The sequence below is a fragment of the Oncorhynchus gorbuscha genome, linkage group LG07 (assembly GCF_021184085.1).
Source record: "Oncorhynchus gorbuscha isolate QuinsamMale2020 ecotype Even-year linkage group LG07, OgorEven_v1.0, whole genome shotgun sequence".
Lineage (NCBI taxonomy): Eukaryota > Metazoa > Chordata > Actinopteri > Salmoniformes > Salmonidae > Oncorhynchus > Oncorhynchus gorbuscha.
In genome coordinates, this window is record NC_060179.1 from 64939655 (window position 1) to 64959654 (window position 20000).

Genomic DNA, 20000 nt, shown 5'->3' on the forward strand with positions numbered 1-20000 from the left:
ACAGGTATACAGAACCAATAACACCCTGCTCCTCCATCACCACCATCTCTCTCCTCTAAGGGAACCCAAAGAACAGGTATACAGAACCAATAACACCCTGCTCCTCCATCACCACCATCTCTCTCCTCTAAGGGAACCCAAAGAACAGGTATACAGAACCAATAACACCCTGCTCCTCCATCACCGCCATCTCTCTCCTCTAAGGGAACCCAAAGAACAGGTATACAGAACCAATAGCACCCTGCTCCTCCATCACCGCCATCTCTCTCCTCTAAGGGAACCCAAAGAACAGGTATACAGAACCAATAACACCCTGCTCCTCCATCACCACCATCTCTCCTCTAAGGGAACCCAAAGAACAGGTATACAGAACCAATAACACCCTGCTCCTCCATCACCACCATCTCTCTCCTCTAAGGGAACCCAAAGAACAGGTATACAGAACCAATAACACCCTGCTCCTCCATCACCACCATCTCTCTCCTCTAAGGGAACCCAAAGAACAGGTATACAGAACCAATAACACCCTGCTCCTCCATCACCGCCATCTCTCTCCTCTAAGAGAACCCAAAGAACAGGTATACAGAACCAATAACACCCTGCTCCTCCATCACCACCATCTCTCTCCTCTAAGGGAACCCAAAGAACAGGTATACAGAACCAATAACACCCTGCTCCTCCATCACCACCATCTCTCTCCTCTAAGGGAACCCAAAGAACAGGTATACAGAACCAATAACACCCTGCTCCTCCATCACCACCATCTCTCTCCTCTAAGAGAACCCAAAGAACAGGTATACAGAACCAATAACACCATGCTCCTCCATCACCACCATCTCTCTCCTCTAAGGGAACCCAAAGAACAGGTATACAGAACCAATAACACCCTGCTCCTCCATCACCACCATCTCTCTCCTCTAAGAGAACCCAAAGAACAGGTATACAGAACCAATAACACCATGCTCCTCCATCACCGCCATCTCTCTCCTCTAAGGGAACCCAAAGAACAGGTATACAGAACCAATAACACCCTGCTCCTCCATCACCACCATCTCTCTCCTCTAAGGGAACCCAAAGAACAGGTATACAGAACCAATAACACCCTGCTCCTCCATCACCACCATCTCTCTCCTCTAAGAGAACCCAAAGAACAGGTATACAGAACCAATAACACCCTGCTCCTCCATCACCACCATCTCTCTCCTCTAAGGGAACCCAAAGAACAGGTATACAGAACCAATAACACCCTGCTCCTCCATCACCGCCATCTCTCTCCTCTAAGAGAACCCAAAGAACAGGTATACAGAACCAATAACACCCTGCTCCTCCATCACCACCATCTCTCTCCTCTAAGGGAACCCAAAGAACAGGTATACAGAACCAATAACACCCTGCTCCTCCATCACCGCCATCTCTCTCCTCTAAGAGAACCCAAAGAACAGGTATACAGAACCAATAACACCCTGCTCCTCCATCACCACCATCTCTCTCCTCTAAGGGAACCCAAAGAACAGGTATACAGAACCAATAACACCCTGCTCCTCCATCACCGCCATCTCTCTCCTCTAAGAGAACCCAAAGAACAGGTATACAGAACCAATAACACCCTGCTCCTCCATCACCACCATCTCTCTCCTCTAAGGGAACCCAAAGAACAGGTATACAGAACCAATAACACCCTGCTCCTCCATCACCACCATCTCTCTCCTCTAAGGGAACCCAAAGAACAGGTATACAGAACCAATAACACCCTGCTCCTCCATCACCACCATCTCTCTCCTCTAAGAGAACCCAAAGAACAGGTATACAGAACCAATAACACCATGCTCCTCCATCACCACCATCTCTCTCCTCTAAGGGAACCCAAAGAACAGGTATACAGAACCAATAACACCCTGCTCCTCCATCACCACCATCTCTCTCCTCTAAGAGAACCCAAAGAACAGGTATACAGAACCAATAACACCATGCTCCTCCATCACCGCCATCTCTCTCCTCTAAGGGAACCCAAAGAACAGGTATACAGAACCAATAACACCCTGCTCCTCCATCACCACCATCTCTCTCCTCTAAGGGAACCCAAAGAACAGGTATACAGAACCAATAACACCCTGCTCCTCCATCACCACCATCTCTCTCCTCTAAGAGAACCCAAAGAACAGGTATACAGAACCAATAACACCCTGCTCCTCCATCACCACCATCTCTCTCCTCTAAGGGAACCCAAAGAACAGGTATACAGAACCAATAACACCCTGCTCCTCCATCACCGCCATCTCTCTCCTCTAAGAGAACCCAAAGAACAGGTATACAGAACCAATAACACCCTGCTCCTCCATCACCGCCATCTCTCTCCTCTAAGGGAACCCAAAGAACAGGTATACAGAACCAATAACACCCTGCTCCTCCATCACCGCCATCTCTCTCCTCTAAGAGAACCCAAAGAACAGGTATACAGAACCAATAACACCCTGCTCCTCCATCACCACCATCTCTCTCCTCTAAGGGAACCCAAAGAACAGGTATACAGAACCAATAACACCCTGCTCCTCCATCACCGCCATCTCTCTCCTCTAAGGGAACCCAAAGAACAGGTATACAGAACCAATAACACCCTGCTCCTCCATCACCACCATCTCTCTCCTCTAAGAGAACCCAAAGAACAGGTATACAGAACCAATAACACCCTGCTCCTCCATCACCACCATCTCTCTCCTCTAAGGGAACCCAAAGAACAGGTATACAGAACCAATAACACCCTGCTCCTCCATCACCGCCATCTCTCTCCTCTAAGAGAACCCAAAGAACAGGTATACAGAACCAATAACACCCTGCTCCTCCATCACCACCATCTCTCTCCTCTAAGGGAACCCAAAGAACAGGTATACAGAACCAATAACACCCTGCTCCTCCATCACCGCCATCTCTCTCCTCTAAGAGAACCCAAAGAACAGGTATACAGAACCAATAACACCCTGCTCCTCCATCACCACCATCTCTCTCCTCTAAGGGAACCCAAAGAACAGGTATACAGAACCAATAACACCCTGCTCCTCCATCACCGCCATCTCTCTCCTCTAAGAGAACCCAAAGAACAGGTATACAGAACCAATAACACCCTGCTCCTCCATCACCACCATCTCTCTCCTCTAAGGGAACCCAAAGAACAGGTATACAGAACCAATAACACCCTGCTCCTCCATCACCACCATCTCTCTCCTCTAAGGGAACCCAAAGAACAGGTATACAGAACCAATAACACCCTGCTCCTCCATCACCGCCATCTCTCTCCTCTAAGGGAACCCAAAGAACAGGTATACAGAACCAATAACACCCTGCTCCTCCATCACCGCCATCTCTCTCCTCTAAGGGAACCCAAAGAACAGGTATACAGAACCAATAACACCCTGCTCCTCCATCACCACCATCTCTCTCCTCTAAGGGAACCCAAAGAACAGGTATACAGAACCAATAACACCCTGCTCCTCCATCACCGCCATCTCTCTCCTCTAAGGGAACCCAAAGAACAGGTATACAGAACCAATAACACCCTGCTCCTCCATCACCGCCATCTCTCTCCTCTAAGAGAACCCAAAGAACAGGTATACAGAACCAATAACACCCTGCTCCTCCATCACCACCATCTCTCTCCTCTAAGAGAACCCAAAGAACAGGTATACAGAACCAATAACACCCTGCTCCTCCATCACCACCATCTCTCTCCTCTAAGGGAACCCAAAGAACAGGTATACAGAACCAATAACACCCTGCTCCTCCATCACCGCCATCTCTCTCCTCTAAGGGAACCCAAAGAACAGGTATACAGAACCAATAACACCCTGCTCCTCCATCACCACCATCTCTCTCCTCTAAGGGAACCCAAAGAACAGGTATACAGAACCAATAACACCCTGCTCCTCCATCACCACCATCTCTCTCTCCTCTAAGGGAACCCAAAGAACAGGTATACAGAACCAATAACACCCTGCTCCTCCATCACCACCATCTCTCTCCTCTAAGGGAACCCAAAGAACAGGTATACAGAACCAATAACACCCTGCTCCTCCATCACCGCCATCTCTCTCCTCTAAGGGGGAGAGAGTTGTTTTCCACATGCAGCAGTGGAGAGATCATGTTTGAGAGATGTGTTTTATAAGGGGTTCAGCTCAGGTACACACACACACACACACACACACACACACACACACACACACACACACACACACACACACACACACACACACACACACACACACACACACACACACACACACACACACACACACACACACACACACACACACACACACAGCAGCAGTGTATCAGTCGGTTGGTCTCCCATTGTGTCTGCTGGTCATTGTTGGTTATTCTGTTCTTGTTGTTGAGCTGTGTTCTTGTTAGTGACCCTGGCCTGACTGCTCGTTATACACTAGAATATCAGTCTAGCAGGAGCAGGGCTCTTTAGCCATCCTACTTATAAGAATGGTCGTTCTTGAAATGCAGTTACTTTTGAGGATGGTATTTTGGAAAAAATGTACTTATATTTTCTGGATTTTTAATTTCTATCTGTTTGGTTTCATTTTCTGATTCTAAATCAACTAATATACTGTAGCAGCTTAATGACATGATATATTTTGACCATAATGATGACATTGTACCAGCAGTAGGAGAAAAGAAACGCGAGGTCATTCATTCTTTCCAAATAGTTTGCTAATCTCATTATTTCTCTGCATTTAAATTGAGTAACGCCAATGAGACTTTTGTATTTTGACACACCAAATTATCGATGGAATCTTCAAATTTATGGCATATATAATATAGACCCCTCCCCCGATAACAGTTTTTCACTGGAGGGAATAATCAAGGTCCTTGTATATCTTTGCAATGATTGATTTTCAAGACGGTAACACCAATGACATAAAACATATTATATTTGTAAAAAGATTAAAATAAAAAATACAGATTTGAATAGACTTATTTGTTTTTGTTGATCTATACAATGTATTAAATACTGTTGTTTACTTTCTAGCATTCAAAATCATAGATAGATATCTCTAAATCCCCAAAACATGTCACTTGAACTCTACTCATCGCTACTGGGACAAGCCAATTTGCTTACTCTAAGTACTTTAAACAATGCATCGTTTTGCAGTATTAAGGATTTGCATTATATTTGGTCACTGTTATAAACAGTTGAATATTGTAATGATATTCGTCTGTTGTTTGGAGAGAGTCAGACCGAAATGCAGCGTGTAGGTTACTCATGACTTTTAATGAAGAAAAATACGGTACATGAAATAACTGAAAATACGAAAACAACAAACGAGTGAAACTAATTACAGCCTATCTGGTGACTAACACAGAGACAGGTACAATCACCCACGAAATACAACGCGCACTCAGGCTGCCTAAATACGGTTCCCAATCCGAGACAACGAGAATCAGCTGACTCCAATTAAGAATCGCCTCAGGCAGCCAAGCCTAACTAGACACACCCCTACTAATACACACTCCCAATTAATACAAACCCCAATACGAAATACAACATATAAACCCATGTCACACCCTGGCCTACCCAAACATATAACAAAAACACAAGATACAATGACCAAGGCGTGACAGAACCCCCCCCCTAAGGTGCGGACTCCGGGACGCACCTCAAGAGCATAGGGAGGGTCCGGGTGGGCGTCTGTCCATGGTGGCGGATCTGGCTCGGGACGTGGACCCCACTCCATAAATGTCCTAGTTCCTCCCCTTCGCGTCCTAGGATAATCCACTTTCTCCGCCGACCATGGCCTAATAGTCCTCACCCTGATCCCCACATAACTGAGGGGCAGCTCGGGACCGAGGGGCAGCTCGGGACAGAGGGGCAGCTCGGGACAGAGGGGCAGCTCGGGACAGAGGGGCAACTCGGGATAGAGGGGCAACTCGGGATAGAGGGGCAACTCGGGATAGAGGGACATCTCGGGACAGAGGGGCAGCCCGGGACAGAGGGGCAGCCCGGGACAGAGGGGCAGCCCGGGACAGAGGGGCAGCCCGGGACAGAGGGGCAGCCCGGGACCGAAGCAGCCCGGTACTGAGAGGGAGCCCGGTACTGAGAGGGAGCCCGGTACTGAGAGGGAGCCCAGTACTGAGAGGAAGCTCAGTACTGAGAGGAAGCTCGGTACTGAGAGGAAGCTCGGTACTGAGAGGAAGCTCGGTACTGAGAGGGAGCCCAGTACAGAGAGGGAGCCTAGTACTGAGAGGGAGCCTAGTACTGCGAGGAAGTTCAGGCAGGTAGTAGGCTCCGGTAAATCCTGGCTGGCTGGTGGACCTGGATGATTAAGGTTGTCTGGCCGATCTAGAAGATCTTGGCAGACTGGCACTTCTGGCGGATCCTGGCAGACTGGCACTTCTGGTGGATCCTGGCAGACTGGTGACGCTGGGCCGACTGGTGGCGCTGGGCAGACAGGAGACTCCGGCAGCGCAGGAGAGGAGAAAGGCTCTGGCTGCGCTGAACAGGCGGGAGACTCCAACAGTGCAGGAGAGGAGAAAAGCTCTGGCTGCGCTGAACAGGCGAGGCGCACTGGACGCGCTGGGCCGACTGGGAGCACTGGCGGGGCTGGCCAGACAGGAGACTCCGGCAGCGCAGGAGAGGAGAAAGGCTCTGACTGCGCTGAACAGGCGGGAGACTCCAACAGTGCAGGAGAGGAGAAAAGCACTGGCTGTGCTGAACAGGCGAGGCGCACTGGAGGCCTGGTGCGTGGTGCTGGAACTGGTGGTACTGGCGCGAGGACACGCACAGGAAGCCTGGTGCGGGGAGCTGCTACCGGAGGACTGGTGTGTAGAGGTGGCTCTGGATAGACCGGACCGTGCAGGCGCACTGGAGCTCTTGAGCACCGAGCCTGCCCAAGCTTACCTGGCTCGATGCCCACTCTAGCCTGGCCAATAGGAAGGGCTGGTATGTGTCGCAGCTGGCTCTGCACCCGCACTGGAAACACCGTGCGCTCCATAGTATAACACGGTGCCTGCCCGGTCTCTCTAGCCCAACGGTGAGCACAGGGAGTATGCACAGGTTTCCTACCTGGCATAACTATTCTCCCTTTTAACCCCCCCCCCCAATATTTTTTTGGGGATGACTTTACGGTTTCCAACCGCGTCGCCATGCTGCCTCCTCATACATGCGCCTCTCCGCTTTAGTTGGCTCTATTTCCTCCTTGGGACGGCGATATTCTCCCGGCTGCTCCCAGGGTCCTTGACCGTCTAATTCCTCCTCCCATGTCCAAATCTCCAAATGATGCAGTCTCTCCCATTGCAACTGCTCTTCACGATTAAAAGGGAGAGTAGGCTCAGGTCTATTCTCTGACTCAGCCACTCTCTCTCTGCGCTTTCCCCCTTTACCTTCGGTTTTCGCTCTGTATAGCAATGCTTTCCTTCTCGATTCCATACGTGTATAGCCCTTTTCGCATTGCTGTAGGGAATCCCAGGCGGGCTCCTGCACTCGTTCTGGGTCGGCCGCCCACCTGTCGATTTCTTCCCACGTTGTATAATCCCTGCTTCTGCCGTCCATATCGTCCTCCTTCAGATCCTGCCAGTTCACACGCTGCTCGGTCTGTGAATCGTGGTGGGTGATTCTGTAATGATATTCGTCTGTTGTTTGGAGAGAGTCAGACCGAAATGCAGCGTGTAGGTTACTCGTGACTTTTAATGAAGAAAAATACGGTACATGAAATAACTGAAAATACGAAAACAACAAACGAGTGAAACTAATTACAGACTATCTGGTGACTAACACAGAGACAGGTACAATCACCCACGAAATACAACGCGCACTCAGGCTGCCTAAATACGGTTCCCAATCCGAGACAACGAGAATCAGCTGACTCCAATTAGGAATCGCCTCAGGCAGCCAAGCCTAACTAGACACACCTCTACTAATACACACTCCCAATTAATACAAACCCCAATACGAAATACAACATATAAACCCATGTCACACCCTGGCCTACCCAAACATATAACAAAAACACAAGATACAATGACCAAGGCGTGACAAATATAAACAAAACATGTATGTTGTGCAACTATTTGTCTTTTTAAAGTGTTTTTCATGGTTGCAAAGGTGAGGGATGCAAATGCCACCGCAATTCAAGAACCACCCAGAACCCTAAAGGCTGATAAACAGGACTTTTCACATAGATGGCATCTAAACTCAGCGTACGTGTGAGGGGAGAGTGGGGGGGTGAAGGGGTTCATGGTGTGTGTGCGTGTGTGTCTGTATGTGTCTGTGATTAGAGGAGGAGGGACGTATCGGCAGGCGAACCCTCGCTGTGCTATAACTGCGTCAGGGTCTGCTGGTACATAGGGGAGTGCATACACCCCAGGAAGCCAAACCAAGCACCTCTCCACTCCGAATAGAACATAAGTAAAGCACACCATCCGTGACACACAGCCGAGCCACTTATTTACAACCCACCATTAATCACAACAACCTCTTACCACTGCTGCTGGTTGCCAAGTGCATACTCGTTAAGTCTCCCAGACTTCCAGTTGATTCCAATACCACGGCCTTGTTCATTCAGGACGGTTCAGTACTGAGCATTGCACCTAGAAAAGTTGTCTCCAGTATGCATGTGAAGATAAACTAAAGGGGCACATAGACTACATGACCAAAAGTATGTGGACACCTGCTTGTTGAACATCTCATTCCAAAATCATGGGCATTAATATGGAGTTGTGCCCCCCTTTGCTGCTATAACAGCATCCTCTCTTCTGGGAGGGCTTTCCACTAGATGTTGTAACATTGCTGCGGGGACTTGCTTCCACTCAGTCACAAGAGCATTAGTGAGGTTGGACACTGATGTTGGGCGATTAGGCCAGGCTCGCAGTCAGCGTTTCAATTCATCCCAAAGGTGTTTGATGGGGTTGAGGTCAGGGCTCTGTGCAGACCAGTCAAGTTCTTCCACAACGATCTCGACAAACGATTTCTGTATGGACCTCGCTTTGTGTACGGGGGCATTGTCACAATGAAACAGAAAAGGGCCTTTCCCAAACTGTTTCCACAAAGTTGGAAGCACAGAATCATCTAGAATGTCATTGTATGCTGTAGCGTTAATATTTCCCTTCACTGGAACTAAGGGACCTAGCCCGAACCATGAAAAATAGCCCCATTATTCCTCATCCACCAAACTTTACAGTTAGCACTATGCATTGGGGCAGGTAGTGTTCTTCTGGCATCCGTCAAACTCAGATTCATCTATCGGGCTACCAGATGGTTAAGCGCAATTCATCACTTCAGAGAACGTGTTTCCCCTGCTCCAGAGGCCACGAGTTTAACACCACTCCAGCCGACGCTTGACATGGCGCATGGTGCGCAGTTATTGAGGACAGACGATTTTTATGCACTATGCGCGGGCCCGTTCTGTGAGCTTGTGTGGCCTACCACTTCGTGGCTGAGCCGTTGTTGCTTCTATACGTTTCCACTTCACAATAACAGCACTTGCTGTTGACCGGGGAAGCTGCAGGACAGAAATGTGACTTCTTGGAAAGGCGGCATCCTACGACGGTGCCACGTTGAAAGTCACTGAGCTCTTCAGTAAGACTATTCTACTGCCTATGTTTGTCTATGGAGATTGCATGGCCGTGTGTTCAATTTTATACTGTACACCTGTCAGCAACGGGTGTACCTGAAATAGCCGAATCCTCTAATTTTACGGGTGTCCTCATACTTTTGCATAAATAGTGAATGTGCTTGCACTTTATTTGTTAATATCTATCCAACATTTTCTTTCTGTTGCACTGATTGTATAGTAGGATATGTGTGTACTGTTCCTCCAGGGGCGAGGTGCATTCACATTAGTATGCTGTCTCTTGGAGGAGAGAGAGAGAGAAACAGAGGGAGAGGGAGGGTGAGGGGGTAGGTGGCAACGTGTCGAAACATTCAATCCAGCTCCAAATTGGTGAACAGGTGCTGATAATAAGCAAACATTGATTGTAAACAAAGGTGGGGCTATAATTGGTAGACTGCAGGGAGAGGAGCTCTAGGTCTCAGTCCACTGGTCAGCACAGCACAGCACAGCACAGCACAGCACAGGGTGGGAGGGGCAGGAGCAGGGGAGGAGGAGCTAGTACAAACAACAGGAATACAACAGGGAAACTAGGATCTTATTCAGTTCTATTCCTGGAGGACATGTGTTCCTGGGGAAGAAACTGTGTGTGTGTGTGTGTGTGTGTGTGTGTGTGTGTGTGTGTGTGTGTGTGTGTGTGTGTGTGTGTGTGTGTGTGTGTGTGTGTGTGTGTGTGTGTGTGTGTGTGTGTGTGTGTGTGTGTGTGTGTGTTGTGCTGGGCTGGAGCAAAACCCTGCACACAGATAGCCTACAGAGGGTTTTTTCTGTGTGGTGTTCTTGGCAGTGTAGTGACCGAACATGTCTCTCTGTGTTCCTCAGAGCCATTACCCTGGACAACACTCTGGTCATCCTGTCCACGGTGGCCCCTGATGCTGGACGCTACTATGTACAGGCGGTCAACGACAAGAACGGGGAAAACAAGACCAGCCAACCCATCACCCTGTCTGTTGACAGTGAGTAGCAGTGAAGCCATATGGAGAGATATACACACATGAATGAAGGCTTGCACATACACACATGGACCACACGCACACACATATAGACACACGTAGACACACACACACACAAGGATGCATGCCCACACACACATACATACACATACACACACTGCAGCAGGCAGATAGAGTTGATTATACTGTATAAGACAAGCGAAGGAAGCAGCTGCTCTCTGGTGAAGAGTTGATTATATGACACCCACACACACACACACTTCCAGACACAGACACTATGGCCAGCAGCAGCATAGCAGATTCCACATTGAGAGAGAATCAAGCGCAGGCTGGTGCAGTTCAAGGTATTAGACTTGATTATAGAGGAAGCAGACATGGCCTATGGCACAGTGCAGGGGGACAGTTGATTAGAACATAACTCAGACCCAGACAGTAGATCTCAGAGGAGTAGCGGGACCAGAACAGACAGACAGAGCAGACAGAACAGAGCAGATAGAACAGAGCAGATAGAACAGAACAGAACAGAGCAGATAGAGCAGACAGAGCAGACAGAGAGAACAGACAGAATAGAGCAGACAGAACAGAACAGAGCAGATAGAACAGAGCAGACAGAACAGAACAGAGCAGATAGAGCAGACAGAGAGAACAGACAGAACAGAGCAGATAGAACAGAGCAGACAGAACAGAACAGAGCAGATAGAGCAGACAGAGAGAACAGACAGAACAGAGCAGACAGAACAGAGCAGACAGACAGAGCAGACAGAACAGAGCAGATAGAACAGAGCAGACAGAACAGAACAGAACAGAGCAGATAGAACAGACAGAGAGAACAGACAGAACAGAGCAGACAGAACAGAGCAGACAGAACAGAGCAGATAGAACAGAGCAGACAGAACAGAACAGAGCAGATAGAGCAGACAGAACAGAGCAGACAGAACAGAGCAAATAGAGCAGATAGAACAGAGCAGACAGAACAGAACAGAACAGAGCAGATAGAGCAGACAGAACAGAGCAGACAGAACAGAACAGATCAGACAGAACAGAGCAGAACAGAACAGAGCAGATAGAGAAGACATGCAGACAGAACAGAGCAGAGAGAGCAGACAGAACAGAGCAGACAGAACAGAACAGAACAGAGCAGAACAGAACAGAGCAGATAGAGAAGACATGCAGACAGAACAGAGCAGATAGAGCAGACAGAACAGAGCAGACAGAACAGAACAGAACAGATCAGACAGAACAGAGCAGAACAGAACAGAGCAGATAGAGAAGACATGCAGACAGAACAGAGCAGATAGAGCAGACAGAACAGAGCAGACAGAACAGAACAGATCAGACAGAACAGAGCAGAACAGAACAGAGCAGATAGAGAAGACATGCAGACAGAACAGAACAGAACAGAGCAGACAGAACAGAGCAGACTGAACAGAGCAGGCAGAACAGAGCAGACAGAGAAGACAGAACATAGCAGACAGAACATAGCAGACAGAACAGAGCAGACAGAAGAGAAGACAGAGCAGACAGAACTGAGCAGACAGAGAAGACAGGACAGAGCAAACAGAACAGACAGAACAGAGCAGACAGAACAGAGCAGACAGAGAAGACAGCGCAGACAGAACTGAGCAGACATGATAAAACAGAGCAGACAGAACAGAACAGAGCAGATAGAGCAGACAGAACAGAGCAGACAGAACAGACAGAACAGAGCAGACATAACAGAGCAGATAGAAAAGAGCAGACAGAACAGAACAGAGCAGACAGAACAGAGCAGATAGAACAGAGCAGACAGAACAGAACAGAGCAGATAGAGCAGACAGAACAGAGCAGAACAGAACAGAGCAGACAGAACAGAGCAGACAGAACAGATCAGAACAGAACAGAGCAGATAGAGAAGACATGCAGACAGAACAGAGCAGACAGAACAGAACAGAGCAGAGCAGACAGAACAGAGCAGACCGAACAGAGCAGGCAGAACAGAACAGAGCATACAGACCAGAGCAGAGCAGACAGTATAGAACAGAGCAGACAGAATAGAACAGAGCAGACAGTATAGCACAGAGCAGACAGAACAGAACAGAAAAGAGCAGACATGCAGGCAGGCAGAACAGAACAGAACAGAACAGAGCAAACAGTATAGAACAGAGCAGATAGAACAGAACAGACAGAACAGAACAGACATAATAGAGCAGACAGAATGGAGCATACAGGCAGACAGAGCAGAGCAGAAGGAACAGAACAGACAAAATAGAACAGAGCAGACAGAATAGAGCAAACAGAAGAGAGCAGGCAGACAGACAGACATTATAGCAGAGGTAGAGAAAGTGGGGGGTGCCAGAGAGAGAGACACACACTGCCCCTGTGAAGGACACACAGCCCTTGCCAGATTGTGTGTGTGTGTGTGTGTGTGTGTGTGTGTGTGTGTGTGTGTGTGTGTGTGTGTGTGTGTGTGTGTGTGTGTGTGTGTGTGTGTGTGTGTGTGTGTGTGTGTGTGTGTGTGCGTGCGTGCGTGCGTGCGTGCGTGCGTGTGTGTGTGTGTGTGTGTGTGTGTGTGTGTGTGTGCTTTCTCTTGGTCCCTGCAGGGATGTCCCTCACACAGCATTATTCCCCTGGGGTCCACCAACACTCAACTGATCCTAGATCGGTGTCAGAAGGACGGAGAGAGGGAGGTGTACAGGGGAAGATTATTCTGTCAGTAAAACACACACATAGACAGACACACTTAGAGCTGTTGCGGTGACCATATTACCGCCACACATGCAGTCATGCGCCATGACTGCAGTACAATTCCACGTGACCGCTGAGTCCCATGCAGTCTGGACATGCTTTGGCAGTACCCAACTCGCTAACGATCATCAGGTCCTAATGGCCTGGTACTCAGGGCTCTATTGTCCCCTCTAACCACTCTGACATCAATGCAAATGGCATTAAAAATCACATCAAACACTTATCATCAAAACAGTATCATGCTCTTAAAACACCTCACTGTGATGATCAATATGAAGAAAGAAGTTCAACAGCAGGTTGAAACTGAGTGGAAAACATGGTTATTGTAGATGTTTTAAAGCCCAACACAACTAAATGGACAGCTCTTTCTAAGGTGAAGATTAGTTCAAAACCCCCATATGCATATTAGCGCTAATGCATAGGCATATGAGCCCAATCCTGAAAAATAAAACTGAATTAAAAGTAAGGTTGTGCCGTTATACAATACACAGCCTACCGCATATTGCGCATTGCGCATAGTAGAAAAAATATAAAACAAACGTGATTTAAAATGTCTTTGGTACATAATTGGTCTAGCCTGTATTAATGGCCTTGGAGTGTGGACTGTATTATTACGCCTACTGGATGGACAGGTTACCTTAAGCTCCAAAATGTTCTCTGGGAGAGAACGTAGAGCCCCAGGCAATGCAGTTGGTTCATTGGGTGACACATTACCTTTAGCTATACAGAATATCTCACCACCGTGCGTTTCCATCTCCTCCTCTCTGTCCTTTATTTCTTTCCCGAACACACAAGACAGGGTGTCAACAAATCAAATCAATGTGTATTTGTCACGTGCGCCGAATACAGTGAATACCTTACAGTGAAATGCTGAATACAACAGGTGTAGTAGACCTTACAGTGAAATGCTGAATACAACAGGTGTAGTAGACCTTACAGTGAAATGCTGAATACAACAGGTGTAGTAGACCTTACAGTGAAATGCTGAATACCACAGGTGTAGTAGACCTTACAGTGAAATGCTGAATACCACAGGTGTAGTAGACCTTACAGTGAAATGCTGACGGCCTCCCTGAAGGCCGTCTCGTCGTTGTTGGTAATCAAGCCTACCACTGTTGTGTCGTCCGCAAACTTGATGATTGAGGCATGCGTGGCCACGCAGTCGTGGGTGAACAGGGAGTACAGGAGAGGGCTCAGAACGCACCCTTGTGGGGCCCCAGTGTTGAGGATCAGCAGGGTGGAGATGTTGTTGCCTACCCTCACCACCTGGGGGCGGCCCGTCAGGAAGTCCAGTACCCAGTTGCACAGGGCGGGATCGAGACCCAGGGTCTCGAGCTTGATGACGAGCTTGGAGGGCACTATGGTGTTCAATTCAGAGCTGTAGTCGATGAACAGCATTCTCACATAGGTATTCCTCTTGTCCAGGTGGGTTAGGGCAGTGTGCAGTGTGGTTGAGATTGCATCGTCTGTGGACCTATTTGGGCGGTAAGCAAATTGGAGTGGGTCTAGGGTGTCAGGTAGGGTGGAGGTGATATGGTCCTTGACTAGTCTCTTAAAGCACTTCATGATGACGGAAGTGAGTGCTACGGGGCGGTAGTCGTTTAGCTCAGTTACCTTAGCTTTCTTGGGAACAGGAACAATGGTGGCCCTCTTGAAGCATGTGGGAACAACAGACTGGGATAGGGATTGATTGAATATGTCCGTAAACACACCAGCCAGCTGGTCTGCGCATGCTCTGAGGGCGCGGCTGGGGATGCCGTCTGGGCCTGGTAAGTAAAGAAATATAACAACAGTAAAAAGACAGGCTATATACAGTAGCGAGGCTATAAAAGTAGCGAGGCTACATACAGACACCGGTTAGTCAGGCTGATTGAGGTAGTATGTACATGTAGATATGGTTAAAGTGACTATGCATATATTATAAACAGAGAGTAGCGTAAAAGAGGGGTTAAAATAGGTGGTGGCGGGTGGCGGGACACATTGCAGATTGCCCGGTTTGATGAAATACTGTATGTTTCATTGCGAAAACTTGTTACTATAGATGTTCTTGAACCACTTTCACGGAGTGAAATTAGTGTTGTCATATTTATTCCTCAGCTGCTCATATTAAGCACATGCCCCGCTATAAAACCCAAGTAGCCAACCCATCATTATTGTTTAACAGACCCCGGCAGGAAAGTGCTCGGCTTCCATTCAGACAGATGAATGGAAGCGTGAATGTCTTTTTTCCCCCCTGCCTCTGTTCCTGCCCATTTGATAATGGGCCATTCTAAATCGAAACAAATTGTACATATTAGTAAAGACAAGATTCAAATGAGAATAGTCTGATGGGTGAAAATATGATCTCTTGGTGAGAGAACATCTGTGCAGCCTGAGGCAAGGAACAGAGAGCAAGCGTCTTCTTTTTTTTTAACCTCGTTCTCAAATCATCAACATCCTATAGTCTCTCCATGCAGCCCATATGTTTGGATTTCTAACACGTTCTAAGGTTTGTATCCTTCACGCCTAAAGTTGCCAAATAACTCTAAATCTAGCATATAGGACCTGTTTCAAATGATCTCTTTTGTGCTCAACATAGACACTTCATATGCGCAGTTCCGCAGTTATTCAGCTAAGTTCAATTATATTTGTCTTACTATAAAATCATATCATGTAAAATAATGTCATGGGACTTATAAGCATATCTTGTCAGCTAAACAAACAAGCCTACGGTCTATGGCATGGCCCGGTTGAATGAAATACTGTATGTTTGCGGACAGCCAGATAACATACAGTAGGAAAAGTCATAGAATTTCCTTCTTATTTAGACGTGAATAAAATAAATAATTGATTTATTGTATGTTTTTAAATGTTAAAGTTGCCAAGGTGTGCATCAGTGGCTTCTATGTGTGGGGGCCTGGATATACTAAACCTGTTTATGTTAATTAACGGTTCATTACCGTGAGACTGGCAGTCTTTTGCATGACAATAACCCTCTGACAAAATTTAATGACCGCCACGGCCATGTCACCCACTCAAACTTTAGTTGTTTCTGAGCCATGGTAGGATAGATGGATCACAATGTGTTTCTCCTGGACTCGAGACTCAGCTTTCCTACTGCCATGGGCTTTCCTTCTTGGAATCCTCAAACAAACACACACACAAGCTCTCTCTCTCTCTCTCTCTCTCTCTCTCTCTCTCTCTCTCTCTCTCTCTCTCTCTCTCTCTCTCTCTCTCTCTCTCAATCTCTCTCTCCCTCTCTGTCTCTGTCTCTGTCTCTCTGTGTCTGTCTGTCTTTGGTGTAGCAATATTTTCCAATTTTTCCAGTTCCGTAGCAAATGTTATTACCAGTGGCCACTGTACTGTCCTGTTCTATTCTCCTCAGTGCTATGTCAGAACAGAGATGTATGCTCTGGTCAGTTCCAATATCTCACATGGCCGCTCACATGTACACTTATCCACTCTGCCCACTGGAAATGAAATGTACTGTTCAGCACGGCTCCGGCCTGAAAATGAGCTTTGGCTATTTAATAAGCCAGAGCAGACCATCCGCAGCGACATTTAATATGAACTGCATACCTTTTAGATTGCATCATATCTATTGTATAGAGTACGCTGTCATGCACACAGAAAACACACACTGATCACTCTGTCTCTGTCTCTGTCTGTCTCTCTCTCTCTCTCTCTCTCTCTCTCTCTCTCTCTCTCTCTCTCTCTCTCTCTCAATTCAATTTAAGGGCTTATGTTTACATTGCCGAAGCAAGTGAGGTAGATAATAAACAAAAGTGAAATAAACAATAAAAAATTAACAATATACTTTACAATTACAAAAGTTCCAAAAGAATAAAGACCTTTCACTGTCATATTATGTCTATATACAGTGTTGTAATGATGTGCAAATAGAAAATAAGTAAACATAAATATAGGTTGTATTTACGATGGTGTTTGTTCTTCACTGGTTGCCCTTTTCTTGTGGCAACAGGTCACAAATTGTGCTGCTGGGATGGCACACTGTGGTAATTCACCCAATTGATATAGGAGTTTATCACAATTGGATTTTTTTTCGAATTCTTTGTTGGGCTCTGTGAGTAATCTGAGGGAAATATGTGTCTCTAATATGGTTATACATTTGGCAGGAGGTTAGGAAGTGCAGCTCAGTTTCCACCTCATTTTGTGAGCAATGTGCACATAGCCTATCTTCTCTTGAGAAGGTCCTGGTGGCAACTGGACCTTTTTTGGAATACCATTATGTTTGTCTTAATGAGATTTACTGTCAGGGCCCAGGTCTGACAGAATCTGTGCAGAAGATCAAGGTGCTGCTGTAGGCCTTCCTTGGTTGGGGACAGAAGCACCAAACCATCAGCAAACAGTAGACATTTGATTTCAGATTCTAGTAGGTTGAGGCCAGGAGCTGCAGACCGTTCTAGTGCCCTCGCCAATTCGTTGATATATATGTTGAAGTGAGTGGGGCTTAAGCTGCACCCCTGTATCACCCCATGGCCCTGTGGAAAGAAAGATGTGTGTTTTTTGCCAATTTTAACCACACACTTGTTGTTTGTGTACATGGATTTTATATTGTCATATATTTTTCTCCCAACACCACTTTCCATCAATTTGACAAAGCAGGTCCTCATGCCAAATTGAGTCGAAAGCTTTTTTGAAATCAACAAAGCATGACAATACTTTTCCTTTGTTTTGGTTTGTGTGTTTGTCAATTAGGGTGTGCAGGGTGAATACGTGGTCTGTCGTACAGTAATTTGGTAAAAACAATTTGACATTTGCTCAGTACATTGTTTTTGCTGAGGAAATGTGTCTCTCTCTCTCGTTCTCTCTATTTCACACTTACTGTCTATCCCTCTTTCTCTCTCTCCCTCTCTCGCTCTCTCAATTCAATTAAATTGAATTTGCTTTATTGGCATGAGGTAACAATGTACATGTTGCCAAAGCTTACTTTGGAGATTTACAATATTAACATAATGAATAATAATAATCAGTATTGTCAATGGGACAACAGTAACAACAATAACCAAAGGTAAAAATAACCATACATTGAACAATAACAATAAGCATAGAGGACATGTGCAGATTGCTTGGTCTGTCAGACACTGTCCTTTATCTAATGGCAGGCAGCAATCTAGTGCACTGCCAACCCACAGCTCTCTGGGTCCTCCCTCAACAGGACGGGTAGTCTATCCTCATCAGAGAGGTCTTTGAAACCTTGAATAAGGGTTTCAAATTTGGGGAAATGACACTCAAACCTTTCCTCTACAGGGTGCCAGGTTTTCCTGTGTCTACCCTTCTCAATGGCAAGGCTTTGCTCACTGAGCCTGTACTTTGTCACGGTTTTGATCAGTAACCATGGTCAAAAAGTTTGCCACGGTGTACTGTCGATTTAGGGCCAGGTGGCACTCCATTCTGCTTTGTGCTTGTGTTTCCCAATAAGTAATGTAGTTTTGTTTTGACTGTGTTGTAATTTGGTTTGATCTGATTGATTGGATGTTCTGGTCCTGAGGCTTCAGTGTGTTAGTAGAACAGGTTTGTGAACTCAGCCCCAGGACCAGCTCAATGAGGGGACTATTTTCTTTGCTTAACTCTTCGTATTGTAGGGCTGGGTAATGATATGAGAGGGGGTCACTGTATTTTAGATGTTTCCAAAACTTAATTGCTATTTTTTGAGTTTTTATTATTAGTGGATATTGGCCTAAGTAATTGTAGTGTGTGCAGTACTCTATATATTTCTCTTTCTCTCCCCCTCTCTCTCTCTCTCTCTCTCTCTCCAGATGTGGGTGGTCCTGCTGACCCTATCGCCCCCACCATAATCATCCCCCCCAGGAACACCAGTGTAGTGTCAGGCACGTCTGAAGTCACCATGGAGTGTGTCGCCAACGCCAGGTAAATCCATGCTTCCCCACTCTCTAGTCTCAAATCTGTCATCATCTGTTTCCTTCCAGACAGACTGATTGGTTTTGATGGATCATTTTTTGAGAAGCCAAAAGTGGTGTAACGAGTGATTAATGAGTCAACTACTAATCTGTCTGTGTTTGTTCTGTAAATATTCTGTAAATATATTTGTGTCTTTTCAAAATCATGACTCTCTTTCTCTCACTCACTCACTCACTCACTCACTCACTCACTCACTCACTCACTCACTCACTCACTCACTCACTCACTCACTCAATTCAATTCAAGGGCTTTATTGGCATGGGAAACATGTGTTAACATTGCCAAAGCAAGTGAGGTAGATAATATATAAAGTGAAATAAACAATAAAAATTAACAGTAGACATCACACATACAGAAGTTTCAAAACAATAAAGACATTACAAATGTCATATTATATATATACAGTCTTTTAACAATGAACAAATGGTAAAGGACACAAGATAAAATAAATAAGCATAAATATGGGTTGTATTTACAATGGTGTGTGTTCTTCACTGGTTGCCCTTTTCTCGTGGCAACAGGTCACAAATCTTGCTGCTTTGATGGCACACTGTGGAATTTCACCCAGTAGATATGGGAGTTTTTCAAAATTGGATTTGTTTTCGAATTCTTTGTGGATCTGTGTAATCTGAGGGAAATATGTCTCTCTAATACATTGGGCAGGAGGTTAGGAAGTGCAGCTCAGTTTCCACCTCATTTTGTGGGCAGTGAGCACATAGCCTGTCTTCTCTTGAGAGCCATGTCTGCCTACGGCGGCCTTTCTCAATAGCAAGGCTATGCTCGCTGAGTCTGTACATAG

At 46.5% G+C, this 20000-nt stretch overlaps 1 protein-coding gene across 5 annotated transcripts in view; it reads left to right on the forward strand.

Annotated features, from left to right (window-relative positions):
- The window catches only part of sdk2b (sidekick cell adhesion molecule 2b), a 539954-nt gene that overhangs the window by 446426 nt on the left and 73528 nt on the right, over positions 1-20000 (forward strand). For all 5 annotated transcript variants that reach the window (XM_046357200.1, XM_046357198.1, XM_046357201.1 and 2 more), the window contains exons 5-6: positions 10425-10558; positions 19039-19150. In XM_046357200.1, coding sequence (XP_046213156.1) covers positions 10425-10558; positions 19039-19150 — 246 coding nt within the window. The remainder of the gene's footprint in view (positions 1-10424; positions 10559-19038; positions 19151-20000) is intronic.